Here is a 19,371-nt window from a genome sequence, read left to right as displayed (position 1 = left end):
ACTTGATCGAGATGATTTGCTAGTCGAGCAAGATTGGTGCTTCCACATCCAAAGACAGGACAGTTTATTCGCGTTCGACCCATATTTACTTGACCAGTGACTGACGGAAAATGAAAGCTTTATATTGTGTTGTATGTATTTATTAGGCCCGATTTGGCCCGAAGTGGCATTTTGTGGCCCCATAAGGCCCGATGGCCCGTTTAGTTGTAGATCCAAACAAGTAAGACTATTACCGATCAAAACGACACCTCAATACCAAGTTCTGTGAAGAATCTCAAGCCTCTCGACTGATAAATTCACCCTTCGTTAGACAGATAGATAGCATAGATAAAAATACATACGAAGTGCAGTCATGTAAGAAAAACATTAAGTTAAATCTACCTCTTCAGATTGGCTTCTTTGTTTATCAATATGCTAAATTGCGTATGCTTCAGTTCTACTTTGATTTCATTGACAAATATGTAGACAGAAGTGATTTCCAATACTGTGAAATGGATACGGACTCGGCCTATATCGCTATCTCAGGTAACAGTATAGAGGAATTAGTGAGGCCCGAGTTGAAAGAGGATTATAATCGAAATATATGCAACTGGTTTCCGAGAACCGACAGTGCAGCAAATGCAGCATACGATAAGCGAACTCCGGGTCTATTTAAAGAGGAGTGGTCAGGGGAGGGAATCATAGGTCTTTGTTCGAAAACCTACTACCTGCTTTGGTTCGAACGATAAATACAGTTGTAAGGGTGTTTCAAAGAGATGTAGTGAAGTAAACAAAGACAAATACCTTAGTGTCTTGCAAACTAAACAAAGTAGTAGTGGTGTAAACAGAGGTTTCAGAGTTGTGAATAACAGTGTTTACACATATAATCAAATCAGAAATGGGTTTTCATACTTTTACCCCAAGCGAAAAGTGTTAGAGGATGGTATAACAACAATCCCCTTAGATATTTAATTGACCTGAATTTAATGAATGTGTACATAGTATATGATGATTGTTTGATAGGTTTTGACAGTGTTTGTTTCAATTGAATAAAGACTCTTCAAAACACGAAACACAGATATGATTTTGTCCCTTTTGTCCCTTTTATCCCTTTTGTCCCTCGAAATTTGGATAAAATTCGTCGTTTTCGAATTCTAAGAGTCATTTTCGTTAACACATTATATTGATAGCATGAGTCAACGCATTTGTAAGACTTGTCCAGTGCCAAATTGTGGTTCAAAATATCTAGTGAAACTTTCTAATCATCTAGCCCAAGTTCACGATTTGTCAACGGAACAGAGAAAACCTTATTTACAAGAAGCGAAACTTCAACAGTTTAAAGCTGTTCGAAAATATACCAGAAAAAATTGCGATTGGCTTATTCCATCGGAGAAAAAGTTATATAAATCAGTCGACAAATGATTTTTGGTCCATTTACTGTTGCAATGAACACGAGACTAAAGCACCCTTTTGGAGCCATTGTCGCTGGACCCACTTGTTGTGGAAAAACTCAGTTCGTTAAACGACTCTTAGAAAATGCTGATGTTATGTTCGATGGGGTTCCTCAGAATATTATATGGTGTTATGGCATGCACCAACCTGCATATGACGAGATGATGGTTACCGTACCAAATATTTCATTTGTGGAAGGACTACCTCAGGATTTGGAAGAGAACATTGACCCATCTATTCGAAATCTCGTAATTATCGACGATTTGATGAATGAAGTGATCAATGACAAACGCCTAACGAATATTTTTACCAAAGGATGCCATCACAAAAACCTCTCGTGTATTTTTATTTTGCAAAATATTTTTCATCAAGGTAAAGAGTTAAGGAATGTTAGCCTCAACGCTCATTACATGGTCCTCTTCAAGTCCCCAAGAGACAGCAGCCAAATCAACCACTTGGCTAAGCAAATGTTTCCAGGTCATGTGAAGTACATGCAAGAAGCCTTTAACGACGCCACGACGAAGCCACACGGATACCTGCTTTGTGACCTCAAACCAGAGACTTTGGGAGACTTTCGACTACGAACAAGCATCTTTCCCGATGAAACACAATACGCTTACGTGAAAAAACTATAAAGCATTGTGCTTTCTACTCGATAATTTAGTTTACCATGAGTCGGCAAGTAAGAAACAACTTCCATCATCTAAAGGTGTTATCTACAAGCAAACCCCATCAAGCTAAAGCCTTGCTCAAAGTTGCTGACGACGATCTCATCAAGAGCGTTTGTGAATGTGTGTATAATATCCTCAAGTCCACCGTACCCGTCACACCACGACAGAAGAAACAACTCTATAAGTTTAAAAAATCTTTGCTAGCATTAGTGGATAATCACGTCCCTTTGACACAAAAGCGAAAGGTCTTGGTCCAGAAAGGAGGAAGTTTCCTGTCTCTCCTGCTACCTCCAGTCCTAAGTGTGATAGAACATTTTCTAAAATGAACAATACCAGGAAGATGGTTCTGGTCCCTGAACAGACTTTGGAAAGGTTGAGACAGCGAGAAAAGATCCAAACAGCACCTCTGACGTCAAGGCTGAATAGGCTTGATCATGACATGGAGGATGTCTTGAACAGCAAAGAGTTATCAGACGAAGAAAAAGTCAAACACTACAGTCAAACACTTCAAAACTACCTCACTTATTACAACCAGAGAAGAGATGAACCCATGAAAATTAAATTCGAAACTAGTCCAGATCATCGAAAGGAACCACAGGAGGGAGAGGAGAAAACAGCAATGCCAGAAACTTCAAGACCGGAAGTACAGGATAAAATTGAGCGCGACATAATCAGTGCCTTACCCAAGTCTCTCAAAAATCGTGGCAAGCTGCTCATTGAAAAAATAAGGGAAAACCCAGAAATCATGAAATGGGATAGTCGTGGGCAGCTGGTTTTTGAAGACCGACCTCTTCCAGGCTCCCATGTAGTTGATTTAATAGGTGATTTTATGAGAGAACGCAAAGGTGTGGATCCAATAGGATGGCAAGTCTTTGCAAGGGGTCTTGCTAAGATGAACGCTCCTGAAGATTTGGTCAGAAATGAACGAAGAAGGGGAGCACTGAGAGAATTCAAATCTCGAATGGGTGATCAAGAAGATCCAAGTGCGCTGTTGCCTAGCCCTCCACCTGTGAATCTTCCGCGAGGCCCAACTCCAAAGCGTAGTCTCTACCGTGAGCTGCCATATTTACCCCCTTCAGATAAGACGCCAGGAACTATTAGGAGTGTAAGACCTAGACAGCCCCCGAGACGTTGGCTAACGTTTCGCTCTTGATTCGCTGTATGCAAGTGTTGTTTGAAAATGAATAAATAAACGAATATACTTCATTCACATGTTGTGTATTACTTTTTCCTTGAAGTTTGATGGGATACATGTTTCTTAAGATGATTATAAGTTCGACTAAAATGTCTAACAATAAATCGATGCACAAAATTGTCGTTTAACCTCTTATTGTTGCTAAAACGACTTACAATAGCTTTCATGCTGACATTTCTGCAGCGGTTGAGTAAATAATACAAACAGTAGTGTCCACACACGTTAGAATCTAGGCTTTGTAAGCATTTCTGGTTGTATCTCCAGTCTATACTGTTGTTCCTCAAGAAATCTTGAAATGTCGGAACGTATTCTTGAGGCGTGAGTCCATACGAATCAAAAAATTCCCCTATTCGATCTTTGGTAAAATAAAAGGCGCACCAATGTGAGCCAGGCTTTCCTTTCGGGTCGACATTAGCCACAACTGCTGCAGGATATCGCTCTATCTGTATCGGCAATAAGTCTGATGGAAAAACACCTTGAAACTGTGATCTCGTAAACGGGTCCTCTTTCAAAACAGCAGCAATTTGTCTGGTATTCATTTATCCGCTCCAGTTGTAAGTGACGGTTCTGTTCGAGTCAATTTCGATCATAGAGTCAAACTCGGCATAGATGATGCAGTTGACGGTACTTGGAAGACCCTCAGCAAACTGAAAACCAATGCGCAGATTCCCTTGCTTTATAGGGGAAACGTGAGGACCCGCTGAAAGATCTGGACTCAGGTCAAAGGCATAGAGAGTGTAACCCTTTGAATAATCTTGCCTGGTGATTTCATTTCCTTGGTTGTGGTACAAAGTACCTGTTCCAGAAAACAGACTCATGTATCGCATGAGATACTGTTCTTTTTCAAAGTTCAGTTGTAATGCCTTGATCGGTTGAGCCTCACCATTGACATAAATCCCAACTTGCGTAGCTTTAAAATGTTGAAAATTGAACGGATTCTTGGTGTAAGCTCCATTGAAGGCGGCGTTTTCTACCAAACCCAAAACAATTCGTTTGGGGATCTGTCCTAGGAATACGTCATCTGGGGTGAAAGACATGTTGCCGCTGGGGGTGGATAGTACTTTACATTCCACTCTTCGTATGGGATAGAGGGCTGGTGAATGTTGAAGGGCGGCTGCGTGACCAAGAAACGTGTCTGACGTCACTTTGACTTTTCGAACAAACAGACTAGCATGCGAAATGCTCACTTTGTAATCAGCTCCACCAACAGCAGACAAGAGACAAAAGGCATTCTTGCTTCGATTTAATCGTATTCGCATGGTGACTCCATTTAGCAGTAAACGGTCTTGATAAAACAAATCAGAATGTAGAGGTCCTAGCAATTCTACAGCAGAACTGTCTTTGATAAACTTGTATCGGGTATTCAGCTCGGTATTGTAGCCAGTAGCGACAGGATCCGCCAGATCCATCTTTCCAGCAGTGTCTTTGTAAAACAATTCCGCAGAGAGTTGGGATTTCTTAGTATCAGAACCATAAGTCAATAACGTGCTGATCATAGCTCGATAGGGATTGGTATTGGTAGAATCCGAAATGACTTTTTCGTTCAGGCTGACATCGACTTGACTGAAGAGTGATTGGAGAAAAAGGTTGACCGGTCCAACTTTATCGGTGGTAGTATCCAAATCTCCACCATTAGCCTTGGTGACCTTAGCTTTAATGTAGATCCATGCCTGTCTCAAATCTGTGTATTCCTCTCCACTTCCTGATATGCTGAATTCAATAGGACCCGAGTCGGTGATGTTAGACACAGGAAAGTATTCAACCCATTGTCCCTTTTCAATGTTGGTCTGAACGTGGGGTACCACAAAGAGGTCAAGTTCGGACTTGCTACATTCGTGAAATTTTGACTGTGCCATTAAAAAAAGTTGAAGCCTTGCTTCTTAGCTGATGATGTTCTCTGTTTCTTAGCTGGACGTGAAATGGCAGGATTCCTTTGATTTTTCCTTTTTGTAGTCTTTCTTCCTCCACCGGTTTGACCTGATTTCTGGGCTATCACGTCTTTCATCACTGCTCGGCCAACTTCACCCGCTCTTGTCTTTAAGGAATCGCTTACACTTTGACCGCTCATAACATCTTGAGCTACTCCCAAACCCCCTTTCAGGGCCTGACGGCCAAGAGATTTAGCACCAGTGGTCACGTGAGGCATGGCCCAGCGAAAAAGACCTTTAAGCATCGACCCCAATCCATACCCTTGTTGTAGGGGTGCTCCATGGAAAGCAGCCAGACTTCCTCCTCGTTGTTGAGCCTGGTTAACATAGTAATTTCTGTAATAATCAGCGCTCGAATGTGGCATGGTTAGTTGAAATAAGGAGACGATCTTTTGAAATGCAACGTAACCAACACTTTTCCGGTTTCAAATGGGACTTTATCGCCTGTATCTTGCCTTATATTCACTTCGATGGTCTCGAACTGTTTCCTGCTGACTGTTAGATACTGATGGGTTAGAAAGGACCTACTAACCCGCTCGCCATCTTTTCCTTCGACAGGGACTATTCGTATCAGAGGAACTTGAGAGTCTCCAACTACCTGTGGTTGCACCACATCACAGTAGACGTACAGGTTGTGGAATCCAAGATCCAAGTCTGCTTCTCGTTCAGCCGTAGTGGTTTTTGAAATCACATGATCTTCGGAAAATCCCAACATCTTTCCAAAATCCGAGAAGAATACAGAATAGTCATCCCTCACATGGACTGTGACCTTGCGATTGAGCGTTTCATAAGAGAACCATACCTGATCTTTGTACTTAGTCGCCTTGACCAAATCGTTCATCTTGTCGATAATGCTCTTTAAAGAAGAGTAATGACCTTGGGGCACAATAAACACTTCCACATCCAGTGACTTTCCCTTTCGGATATAAAATCGATTCCAAAACTCCCCGCGAACGTTATTCCAACTATGGGGATACTGAATCTCTGTCAAGCCCACTTCCCAATCACCCATCAACTGTATTGGTTGAGGTAGATGAACCCGAAACTCTGCTAGCGTGTTGGATGGGAATACATCCATACTGCTGTTAGAAGGAAGCCATACATAGAATTGTGTGTTCTCCATGACGGTAATAATCTTAGTGAGTGCTTTAGCATTAGCAGTGGCTATTTATACTGAAACATAACATCGTTTATATTATATACTTTATTAGATATTCAGAAAGTTACAAATCTTTTACATCACTAGCTGGGACCCAAGAATTAAACTTATCTGGATACCCTTTCCACTTAACAAAATACTCTAAGTGATTTTTCACTCTTCGTTTTTTCAAGATATGCTCTATTTGATAAACATCATCGTCTTTTTGAACACCTTGAAGTTCTTCTTCATAAAACACACCCCCTAAGACTTCTCCTTGTAGGTCTTTTAGACGATAAACTGGTGGTCGCCTTGGGAGCCTTTCCGATATGATAAATATCTCAGTAGTCCAGTTTGGTAAATAACCTTTGTCAAAGATCTTCTTAGCTTTACTGATTCTGACTTGATCGCCAACTCCAAATTTGTAGCGAATAGGTTCTGTAACGGTTTTTCCATACAAGGTGTGCCAAACCACCGATTCATTCTTCCTGTTGACCTCCATGGGTTTCATTCGAATACTGCGGTGAAAGCTATTGTTGTAAGATTCGAGAAGGTCTGGAAGTACGTCAATGTATCTCCAAGTGTTTTTGAAGGTAAAGTATTTCCACATTTTAGTCTTTAATGTACGGTTCCAGCGCTCTATCACCGATGCTTTCTTATCACTATGTGTGACAAAAAAGTGTACATTATTTTTCTTGAAATAGTTTTGGACAAGACGATTAAGAAACTCTGTTCCCTTGTCGGTCTGAAACTTCTGAGGAATCCTTCCAGCCTTGAAGATCTTAACTAGACCATCCAATATGTCTTTCCCCGATTTGGTCTTTAGAGGAATAGCCCAGGCGTACTTGCTAAATATATCGATGCATGTCAGCAGGTACTTGTATCCATCGTTGTATTTACTTAGAGAACTCAAGTCCACTAAATCAGCTTGGAATTGGGAGTCTATTCCAGATACGATCACTCTATTGGTAGGAAATCTTCGACGAGCAGGCTGATGTAACGTGTACACTTCTTGTCTCTTTAACCAGTCTCTTATTTGCTTACGATTGATCTTTTTGTATCCCTTTTCTCTCGCGGCACGAAAAACAGCATCCACCCCCGAAAAACTTCCCGCGCTTCGAAGATCGTAGTAGATCTGGTTGAGGACTTTGTCCATCGCAAAAGTCTGAGTTTTTGACTACAATCGTTCCTCCACAGCACGCTAAGATGCAGCGTATGCGATTAAATAACCGTTCAATACCGATTTGATAGGATGGTGGAAAACAACCCATGTCTTTACCCCTTGGAGTCAGACAAAAAATGATTCTCGATACGAAAACTGTAACATTTATTTAATTCTTCATAGCATTTACAAACTCACTGAATAGTTCTGAAGATAGTTCACGAGTATTCTCTTTTACATCACACATGTCATTTACAAAGTTCACAATCGGTCTGTTATATCTATCGGGAAATGACATATCACTTGCTATCATCATTGCTACACTAGAGTTCATGCTTGGTAGGTTGGAAACAAAGGCTTCCCATTCTGAGGACATAGACACATCCACCAGCTTGACAAGATCTGCACACACATCTTGCATCATGTTTAAATCGATCACATTTTTAACATCGTGAAAGTAAAAAGTCCACAAATCATGATCACTGGTCATCAAACATATATGATGGCGCTGACTTGGCCAATCGTTTTCGCATCCTTCACACTCTTTTGTCAGCTTCTTCATCATTTCTCTCCGGCAGAGTTCGACATAAAAGAACTCAAGGACGTATCGAATCTTGGCTCTGGCAACCATCTCCACTTCATCACTGGCAATCACAACCACGGCATTGTCGACACAAGAGATACTTTGAGCTATCGTACTGGACATCTTGATGTCGATATTCACCATCAACTTGTTCGTGGATATTCCAAAGTGGACAGCGATAAGAATCCCGCACCAAGCGAAAGATCAGAGGAATAATCGTAAGCAGCCACCACATGAGAAATGATCGTTGTAGTCTAGTGCTGGGGTTCTTATTTATTTCTAAACAATTGCTGATGTCATCGGAGAACGCCATTTAATATATGCCTACGATCTTGACGGTGCCTTTGACTTTCTTTCGTAGATCAGGGCGTGAGGAGATTGGGTCGCTCCGCAACCATGATTCTAGTCCAATTTTTGTGGTACAGGATAATCTAAATGGTGACATGTGCGCCATAATTTTATCATTTACTACTTTAAGGATCACATTCTTTAGGGCCAAGTCAAAATTGACTTCTATCTTTTCATCTTCCGTTAGCATCAGACACTCGCTGTTACTAGTTTTATCTTTACAGCCACAACACTGATTTTCATCAATTTGGTGGATCTGTTTACACACTTCAGATGCGTAAATCAAAATAAGTTGCTTTTCGGCAAATGTGAAGGGGTCCATGATTTCGAGCAAATGATCGAGAGCTTGAATGGATCACGCTCTTTATATCTAATACCGCTCATAATTTAGCGCGTTTTGGGGAGTGTGGAACTCTTTTCAATAGTTGATTAATGAAGAAACACTTTTGTTTGAGATTTCAAAGAATTTTATTACAATATTTGACTATTAGAGTACACGGCATTAATAGTATAAATGTTCAAAGTTCTCAAATTCTCTGAATGTCATGCAATGGGTTGGGCATTTTTATCCGTACACTTTTTGTGGAGGAAAAATGCCTTGCGGATGTCTTTTTCGGGGCTAGTGAAAGTTTCTCCAGTCTTGATAATCCTGTATTGGTAGCTGGGGCTTGAAAACATGGAAAAATTGCATGTCGCGAGAAGCAGTTTTCTCACAGTACGCCCACCATCAATCTCGGGGATGTAGCAGCATCTTGATTTGGAGTTTTGGAAAAAATCATCCCAAGATATGATAATGGGATGGTTGGTGAACCAAGGATTGATGGTCTGGAATGCCACGTCACTAGCAAGCTCTTGGAGGTAGATTTTCTTGTCAGATACTGAAAAGGCATGGCTTTTGACTTGGTTTATTTCCTCCATCAGTTGAATCATTTTTTCACTGTCGTTATTATTGTAAAGTTCGTTGAGGTAGTTTCTCAGGACTGGTCTTAGGCACTCGGGATCTTCTGAACCATGTTCATACTTCATAAAAACATCAAAAGCTTCTAAAAATATTGGCAAGGGAAGTCTGAATTGCATACGACGCAGGGCTTCCTGGAAGGTCGTTAGCCAAAAGAACTTATCTGCTTTCCAGTTTATCAATTCGTAAAAGTTTGGCTTTCGTCCTTGGACTCTTTCTATGTCCGTCAACCTGACTTTGTTGCCAAGGTCTTCACAGCATTGATAGAATAAAAATCTGAAAAATGTCTTTAGGTCCCCCATAACCTCAGTTTCAACTCTCTGGTCGTTTTCATCAATGCTTAAGTTTCTCATTTGTTTCACGAGATTTGCTATTGCTTTTTGTCCTGTTCTGCGTTTGAACAGTACAGGTTTGAGAACACGACCACTTCTCAACTTCATGGTTTAGGTCTCTTGATCGGTAACTACGTGATATCGTAAGGGCAAGGAGGAGAGGAAGAATGATAAAGATTGCTCCTTTCAACATATAATTACTTGCGGTTCAGGCGCAATGCTAATAAATTGTAACGTCATACATTTCCACCTATTCGAGCGGACCTATAGGAATCTATTTCAGTTCAGGCGCAATGCAAATGAGTTCAGGCGCAATCCTGACGTCATTTCCGACTTATCAAATGGACCAATCAGGAGCGCGAACGGTTCAGGCGCATTTCAGGCGCAAAAACCGGGCTCGAACGGTGCTGAATATACTACTCACGATGGATGGGGAAGCGTTGGCTCTAGCTGCAATACTCACTAATATGATGCTGATATCTTGTACTTTGTTTATATTATTGAGTAAGTAATTCTTCTCGGCGTTTATTAGTGAGTGTGATGCTGTTTGGTATCTCAGAGGTGTATCACCAACGTCAATGGGGAACAGTGTGTCAAGGTTACTGGGATATACCAGATGCGAAGGTTGCATGTCGACAACTTGGTTTTGCCAAAGCTGTAGGAGCTTCGCACTATGGACGAGGGACGGGTAAGATATGGCTGTGGCTCATGCAGTGTACAGGCTCAGAAACCTCACTTGGAAGCTGTAGCCACAATGGATGGGGACAAGTTTCCTCTTGCGATCACACTGTTGATGCAGGTGTCGTGTGCTGTCGTCGTGGTGCAAATCAGAACATCATACAATAGTGTTTCAGTAGCACTACCGAAGTGATAGTACTACTTTACTTTGAAAACTATATGTTTGTAACTTTTATATTTCTAGAGCTGTAAGTTATTCGTGTAATACAATCTAAGCGAGGGTATTCCGAAAAAAAACCTATTTTAAAACGCTGTCTGTTCCTGTTCCGTAGTTTTCAAGCATTGAACTAAACTTGCTGTTTGCGATAACTCTCTTTAAGATTTTGTCTTACACCATGGTCTTCCATCTAAAACTAAATAATCTGAATTGAAAAAACTTGCTTGGCTTCTATAAATTGTACTTATCCTGATGATGATTTCGGTCAAAAACGTTTAATACTTTTAAGTTCTTTTAAACTCTAAGCCTTTTATAATCTAATAAAATTTTAGCGTGCTATATCACAATTTTAAATCGTCGAAGAATATCCTAAAATATGGTTATCCAGTGATATAAGTCTCATTGAGGTGTATCACCAGAATCAATGGGAACAGTGTGTACTAATGACTGGTATATGGAGGAAGCGAAGGTTGCATGTCGCTTCGCACAATGGACGAGGGACGGGTAAAGTCTGGCTGAATTACATGGGGTGTACTGGTTCAGAATCCGACCTTGGCAGCTGTACTCACAATGGATGGGGAAGTGTTACATCTGGCTGCAATACTCACAAGTATGATGCTGGTGTCTCGTTTCGTCTTTGATCATCTAAAGCGTTTCAAATTTCTACAACTGTCAGTGGGGAAGAGTTTGTTGTGGTGGACCTATATTGGAAAGACGAGGCACGGGTATAAGATATGGGTGAACGGCATGGCATGTACAAGCTCAAAAATTATAACAGCTAGTATAAGGAATTCGAAACCCCTATTTCTTTTGTGTCCTTATTTCTCGTGTGTCACACGATAACCCAATATTTACGGGTTATGTATATACTCTGTATTTTAATAAGCCATTACAAATTCGTTAATGCCAATTTCGAAAACGTATGCGCTTACTTTGATTAAGTAGAGTATAAGCACCAATTATATTAAGATATCCTGCCCATCAAAAGCAAATGTGATTTTTTTATTCATGAATATTCGGTAACTGAATCTCGGCATGTCAGATTGCTCTTTTTATATTCAGAAAATTAATTTAAAACTTTTTTCTCCTGCTTTGTAGCCTGGAATCATTTAATTCAAATTGATTTAAGCGATTTTTCTCTTTGGACGTTTATTTAGTCTTCGCGATCTAAAAAGTGAAAATAATGAGGTTTAAATTAAGTGCCACTACGATCAATTTCCGACCTGCTTTTTACTTTGATTGAAAAAACTTTATAGTGAATTGAAATGTCACTTTGATTTATGAAATTTTTTTTTTCTTTCAAAAGATATTGGAGTTTAAAAAAATGGCGGCCATTTTTCTTCATAATAATCTTTATTGGGTGAACTAACAAAGCACTGAGCTTATTCCTAATTAGGCCCATAACGTCATGACGTCGTATATTCAATACTTGAGCAGGCTAAGAATATGATAACCTATATACAGCAGCCTAGTTTCAATCAAAATCAACCAAATCTAGTAGTATCATAGTACTTTAGCAGTTCTTCAAAATTAACTTAAGTTAAGATAAGTTGCTATAGCAACAGATTCGGTTCCAGGCCACCCCTACCTAAAATTCAGGTTTTTAGAATTTCTATTGAGGAGATGGAATCGAATGAGGGTAGGTTCAAATTTGTACTTATATCGCGTATTTGTTTATTATTTCTTTCGTTTTCAATTTTGATTTCTATAATTTGTAAGCTTGATTTGTTGTTATCGCTAAATCTAAAGTAGTTATTGCATTATTGATTGACTATTAATTTATGCAATTGTAATATTTATATATAAAATGAAATGTAATAAAATATATATTTTTTAAATCCCCTCGTGGATAAATGTCTAAATACGGATTGCAGCAGTTGCGTGAGGATATGAATGAAGTGAATAGTAAAGTGAATAGTGAATTGAAGTATATAAACCACACAATCATGAAAAGTAGCGGCTTGATAAAAAATCAATACGGCTCTTATTGATGCGTATATAAGCCTTTCTTATTATGAGTATAAGTCTCTTATTCATGAGTATAAGCTACCAAAACACAAGTATACGTTACTCGTATACTTGAGTTTCAGATGACTTAAACTCAACGGAAACAGAGTGCGGTTTTTAGTGCGTTTCCGTAGTTTACGGTAAAACGGAAACATGAGATTACGACACGTTTACGTCAACTTATACAAATGAATAAGCAACGGAAACGTTAACTTATCCTTACGATTCCATCAGCTTTCCGTTGACTGAAATTGAGGATTTCGCACTGTGCATAACGTCATGACGTCGTATATTCAATACTTGAGCAGGCTAAGAATATGATAACCTATATACAGCAGCCTAGTTTCAATCAAAAACAACCAAATCTAGTAGTATCATAGTACTTTAGCAGTTCTTCAAAATTAACTTAAGTTAAGATAAGTTGCTATAGCAACAGCTTCGGTTCCAGGCCACCCCTACCTAAAATTCAGGTTTTTAGAATTTCTATTGAGGAGATGGAATCGAATGAGGGTAGGTTCAAATATATGTTTTGGTCATAGACACAAATTTAGTCAAACAATTTTCTGTTCAAGCTTAGAAATCACAAAGCAATATCTGAAAGGCTAAGATCGTTGTTAGGGGCCTCAACACCATTAAGTTGCCATGGCAACCACAATTTGTGCATTTTCAGGTTCCATATATTATACAAGTATACTGCAAAGTTTGAATGACATTTATCGAATTCTCTCAGACATATACTAAAATCTATGTTGAAAGAACTGACTGGAGAATATAACGTCATTAACCTCCTAATTAGCACAAACTTTTAAAAGATGCTAACAAGAAAAGAAAAGCAAGTTTTCTTCTTTTGTAAAGTACTTTAACGTGTGTTTAAATAGTACAAAAAGGAGACATTAAAACTTCATCGTAGTGGCACTCCAATGCAAAGATTGTTATATCCGGAAGAAAGCACCAAAATTGGCACAGAGTTCCTTATGACATTTGAAGCAAATTCAGAAGCGGTGCCAGAATATTCCATGACAGGTGGGGGTAAATTTATTTTTTATCGGGAGGGAAGGGTCTTACGTTCATAAGATACGTTCTGTGGGAAAATCGTGACACCAGATTTCGTTGCATATCACCTAAACGTGGTCTATGGGACTTTTAAAAGTTAATTCTGTTCTAATTTACTAACTTCAACCCAAGCACTTAGAATTGTGGATATGATATTCGTTTGTGCTATTTAAGACTGATTTTACGACTGCGTAAGCCCGATGTAAATGTAAATTCGTAATCACTATTTTGTTCTACCACAGTGGTCAATGGGGAACAGTGTGTCATAGCGACTTTGATATGAGGGATGCCAAGGTTGCATGTCACCAACTTGGTTATGCTAAAACTGTGGGATATTGGTGGTATGGACGTGGGTCGGGAAAAGTATGGCTGTATGCCATGGATTCTCTTTCTCTCATTGACTCCGACGAAGGACTAACGTCCGAAACGTCAGTCTACTATCTTTCGTACCTACGGTGATAAAATTATTTACTACGACATATATATTCTTCATATATCTCAATAGTCAGCTACCAACTTCCATTCCTTTCCTGTATAACAATTTATAATGATTTCTTATGGCAGTAGGCACATGCGCTTATTGAGCGCCTTTTTTCGTTTATGATGACACCAAGGTATTTAAAGGATTTCACACTTTCAAAATAGTTGTCATTGACGGAAAGGTGGATGTTGTCTATCTTCTTGAGTTGACCAGAAGTGCCAATTATGATGAATTTCATTTTATCAATGCGAAGTGTTAATTTATTATCTTGAAGCCAGGAAGAGACGCTCTCAAGATCAGCATTTAATTTTCTTCTAAGTTCAGTTGCAGATGTATCAGCACAGGAAAGCGCCATGTCATCAGCAAACATAGATATTGTTGTTTTTGCTAACTCCCGATGTATCCCACTGATGTATTCCGTGAATGGCAAGTGTCTAAGAATTGACCCTTGCGGAACGCGAATAGATACGTTAGCAGCAGGGGAAATCTCTTCATAACGAACTGTCCTTGCGTACTGCCGTTAAGTTATGAATGCAATCATTTTAATTTTTTCCAGGATTAAACCGCGACCTCCCGCACAAGAGACCGACGCTCTTACCAACTGAATTAAGCAGGCGGTGGTCTAAATTCTCTCTCTAGACCATCTAGAATAAGAACAAATAATCTGAAAATAAATAGAATAAAATAAGTGTAAATTATCTGAAAAGAAATATAAAAGTTTTTTTTTTTATAGATTTATCTTGGAGGTGTATCACCAGAGTCAATGGGGAACGGTCGGTCGTAATGGCTGGTATACGGAAGAAGCGCAGGTTACATGCCGGCAAATAGGTTTCACTAAAGCTGTAGGATTTTCGTGGGAAGGACGAGGTACGGGTAAAGTATGGGTGAATTACATGGCATGTACAGGTTCAGAGTCGTCACTTGGCAGCTGTCCTCATGATGGATGGGGAAACGTTGGCTCTGGCTGCAATACTCACCAATATGACGCTGGTATCGTGTAAGTGCACGTTTCTGGGCGTTTGTTAGTGGATATATACTTCACTCGTACTGGGAAATGCAAGATACGAAGGTTGCATGTCGTTTCATGGTGTTTTGCTGTCTCTTCTCCTGAACTATGGAATTCACTTCCCTTATCTATACGCACTTTATCTTTGGTAAGTTTATTCAAATATGCTCTAAAAACTCATTTGTTCCGTGTTTGTGTTGCCAAATCTAATCGTCATTACCTGAAATTCCTATTTTTAATTTCTTTTCATTATATCTATTATCGTTATCGTTCAAATTCAGTGCCTAATAATAATAATAATAACGATAATAATAATAATTTATTGAGTATTTAACAAGTTTCAATACTTTACAATAGAAGAAAGAAATTACACTAAAATGACAGGTTAACAACTATATATGATATAACAATTTCTTTAAAAAAATTTATTGCAATATTGTTCGCATGGCTAAATTCTCCAAAACCTCTCTTATATGCAACAAACGACATTAACCGTGGTTTAACTGAGTCACTTCCACCCAAGTACAAGCAGTATTTTGTCTGATGTTTTGTGCTATTTACGACTGGTTTTACGACTATATAAGCCTGAAGGAACTAAAGATGTAACCACTATCTTAGTCTACCACAATGGCCAATGGGGAACAGTGTGTTATGGTGGTTACAACGATGTCTTTGATTAAAAAAACTAGAAGTCCAGCGAAAAATACAAAAAGCTGTTATGGTCCATGAATCACTGCATGATCTCACACCAGCATATCTGAGTTCTATTTTTATCGATCGTAGCAGCATAACAAATTATTCTTTGAGAAACACCGAAGGCAATTAGCTATTCCTAGGCCATGCACCAATTATCTAAAGATATGTTTAGCTATGTTTTAGCTATGATGGTGCGGTGATATGGAATAGCCTTCCATGTGAGTTGCGGCAAGCAAGCACTCTGAGTCAATTTCGAATAGGCTGCGGCAACTTCCTCAATTGAATTTTAATCACGTAGTATACACGGCACTCATGGAAAGCAGGTACTCTTCTTATTATGTAATTATATTGTATTGTTATTACTAATAGTCTTTAGTTAATTAACTTGTAGTTAGCTTTGTATACGTTGTAAATAGAATTAAGTAATTTTAGCATTATACTAATTGTAAATCCTGAAGAGTCTACCGTGTCTAAATTAAGCATCTATCTAGGTATCATGGAGGTGTATCACCAGGGTCAATGGGGAACAGTGTGTGATGATTACTGGGGTATGCCAGATGCCAAGGTGGCCTGCCGTCAACTTGGTTTTACCAAAACTGTAGGACCTTCAGTTTGGGGACGAGGGACGGGTAAGATATGGCTGTATGACATGGGATGTTCAGGCTCAGAGACCTCACTTGGAAGCTGTTCTCATAATGGATGGGGAAATCTTGCCTCATGGTGCGATCACGATGATGATGCTGGTGTCGTTTGCTTATATTTTTGTTTGGAACATGAATCTTGCTTCATTGTAAAAATAAGTTTGTCAGCTAGCGCTACATATTTTGTTATTTTCTCTGTTTAAGCTTGGTTGATTTGAAAAATGTTGTTTAGCCTGAAGCAAATTTGGAAGGAATTAATCAAAGTTTTGGCAGGGTACTCTTATGTACATTAATTAATGACTCATTAATCCACATGTATCTTCAGGTATCAAAGTAATGTATAAGTTTTAGAAGCAAACACTTTAAACCAGTATCATCCATACCGATGTTTTAATTGCAAATATAAGTTACTCTGGATGCAACGGTCACACATGGGATGCTGGTGTCGTGTGATTTCGTTCAATTTTCAGAATTAATTTATCATCCTAGTGGTAGTGATCAATAAACGTTATGCACACAACGTTCCATTATCACAAATACGTCTGTTTGTTAAAGTTTGTTTAAATGGTACGTTTTCAATGTTGTTATATAATGCGTTGATATCTAATACTTCTTACTAATCACCATGGTCAATGGGGAACAGTGTGTCATTCTAATTACGGGGATTTGCTGAATGTTGACTCAGCCTGCAATACTCACCAATATGGTACTTTTACTTCATTTATAATGTTCTTATCTTTCAGTGGATACTGATAAGTTTCATGGAGGTGTATCACCAGGGTCAACAGTTTATGAACAGTTTGGGAAACAGCTAATGAAGGTGGCTGGGATATGCCCGATGCGAATGTTGCATGTAGACAACTTGGTTTTACCAAAGCTGTAGGAGCTTCGTACCGTGGACAAGGGACGGGTAAGATATGGCTAAACGGCATGCGATGTACAGGCGCAGAGGCCTCACTTGGGAGCTGTTCTCACAATGGATGGGGAAATATTGGTAGCTGCAATCACTTTTATAGTGATGCTGGTGCTTTTGTTCTTGTTTTGGTATATCAATTGGAAAGTTTATTAGTAGTCAATACGAAAAATGTGTTCTAAGCTTTATTACAAATAAGTCTTGAAAGTTGTGTTTGTTGAATTTACACATACAAATACCTAATTAAGTTGAAAAGATTTAATTAACCATTTGTAATTTTGCTTCACATCTGTTCAAAGGTGATGGATTTGGAAATGATGTCGAAACTGATTCAAGTTTGCAATTCGCAGTATTAATCTAATTAATTTTTGGCACGATACTCTTGTCATGTACATTAATGGATACAGTTTTCATTCAAACTGAAATTACGGGCTTTGGAGGCTAACACAGTAAACGAACATCACACATACCATTCTGTTTAATTAAATGCAAATGTAAATTGGGCCGCATCGGTGATTTCATGAAATATGTTCAACGGTTGATAAAGTTACAATGTCAATTGGTACATGTGTACATGTAACCTATTTTTTTAACATGAGCCACAATTTTCTCATTTTCTGAAGCTGAAGTTTGCATTAAATCGTAATTCGATTTTAACCATTTCTTTGGGGCTATAATATTGTTGGCACGGCTAAATTGGAAAAACCTCAGGCCAAAACCTCTCTTATATTCAATTGAACTATAGTCTAACTTAGCCACTTCCACCCAAGCCCTTAGCATTGTGTCTGACATTTTGTGTTATTTACGACCGATTTTACGACACTATAAGCCTGAAGGAACTGTAAATGTGTAACCACTATTTTAGTCTACCACAATGGTCAATGGGGAACAGTGTGTTATGATGGTTACAACGATGTCTTTGATATGAGGGATGCCAAGGTTGCATGTCGACAACTCGGTTATGCCAAAGTGGTAGGATATTGGTGGAATGGACGAGGGTCGGGTAAAGTATGGTTGTACAACATGAAGTGTTCGGGCTCAGAAACCTCACTTGGAAGCTCTTCTTGAAGGTTGTCTTTTTCAGCACCGAAAAAAGCTTCGGACTTTAAATAGCTTTCCCAATAAAAACAATGGTCGTGCTTTTATATTGATAGAGTTGTAAGTCGTGTATAGAGAGAAGTCCACGCTTCGTAATCCAGAAAAATAATATTAAAATTGTCATCTGGCTTGAACACTTTTTAAATCAATATTTCCAAATATTAGCACAAATACAGCCTAATTACAAGGGAAAATGTATCGGAAGCTTTATGTGGATTACACATTAAAGAACAAATATCGGAGTCTCAACAAACAAGGCACATCCACGCCGTTATGCTTATTTAATGGAGTTTACATTTTACTTTAAGATATAAACATGTAATTTATGCGATCTTTAATTTGTAGGATAGAAGCTGATGGCTATACGGCTGGTAACCATAATATTCAAAGTAAAGGATTCAACATGCTATTCGTTATTGTCTTCATTATGTTATATGATGCTGGTATCTTGTACTTTATCTATATTATTAATTGAGTATGTAATGCTTCTCGGCATTTATTTTTGGCTGTGATGCTGCTATGTATCTTGGAGGTGTATCACCAAGGTCGATGGAGAGCCGTGTGTTTCGGAGGCTGGGATATGCCCGAAGGTAAGGTTACATGTGGACAGCTTGGTTTTACCAAACCTGTAGGACGTACGTACTATGACGCGGGACGGGTAAGATATGGTTAAAGGGCATAGGATGTTCAGGCGCAGAGGCTTCACTTGGAAGCTGTTATCACGATGGATGGGGAAGTTTTGCATCTTACTGCGATCACAATTATGCTGATGCTGGCGACAAGGTCGCAAGATGGACGATGGACGGTTAAAATATGGCTGTGGAACACGATACTC

At 39.0% G+C, this 19,371-nt stretch overlaps 1 protein-coding gene and 1 long non-coding RNA gene across 2 annotated transcripts in view; both read right to left on the bottom strand.

Annotated features, from left to right (window-relative positions):
• The window catches only part of LOC116306029 (uncharacterized), a 328,067-nt gene that overhangs the window by 203,383 nt on the left and 105,313 nt on the right, over positions 1 to 19,371 (bottom strand). The gene's annotated exons all lie outside the window — the stretch shown is intronic.
• Positions 3,804 to 5,153, bottom strand: LOC116298192 (uncharacterized protein F54H12.2-like). Its single transcript, XM_031706570.2, has one exon. The coding sequence runs from the start codon at positions 5,151 to 5,153 to the stop codon at positions 3,837 to 3,839; it is 1,317 nt and encodes a 438-aa protein (XP_031562430.2). The 3' UTR covers positions 3,804 to 3,836.

This window comes from Actinia tenebrosa, unplaced genomic scaffold (assembly GCF_029948245.1).
Source record: "Actinia tenebrosa isolate PJP-AT-01 unplaced genomic scaffold, QUT_ActTen_1.0 PGA_scaffold2__45_contigs__length_23673736, whole genome shotgun sequence".
Lineage (NCBI taxonomy): Eukaryota > Metazoa > Cnidaria > Anthozoa > Actiniaria > Actiniidae > Actinia > Actinia tenebrosa.
This window is presented reverse-complemented; position numbering and strand designations above follow the sequence as displayed.

Bases quoted from the DNA above. Each gene is read 5' to 3' on its own strand.
- LOC116298192 (XM_031706570.2), bottom strand. From the start codon at position 5,153: ATGGCACAGTCAAAATTTCACGAATGTAGCAAGTCCGAACTTGACCTC.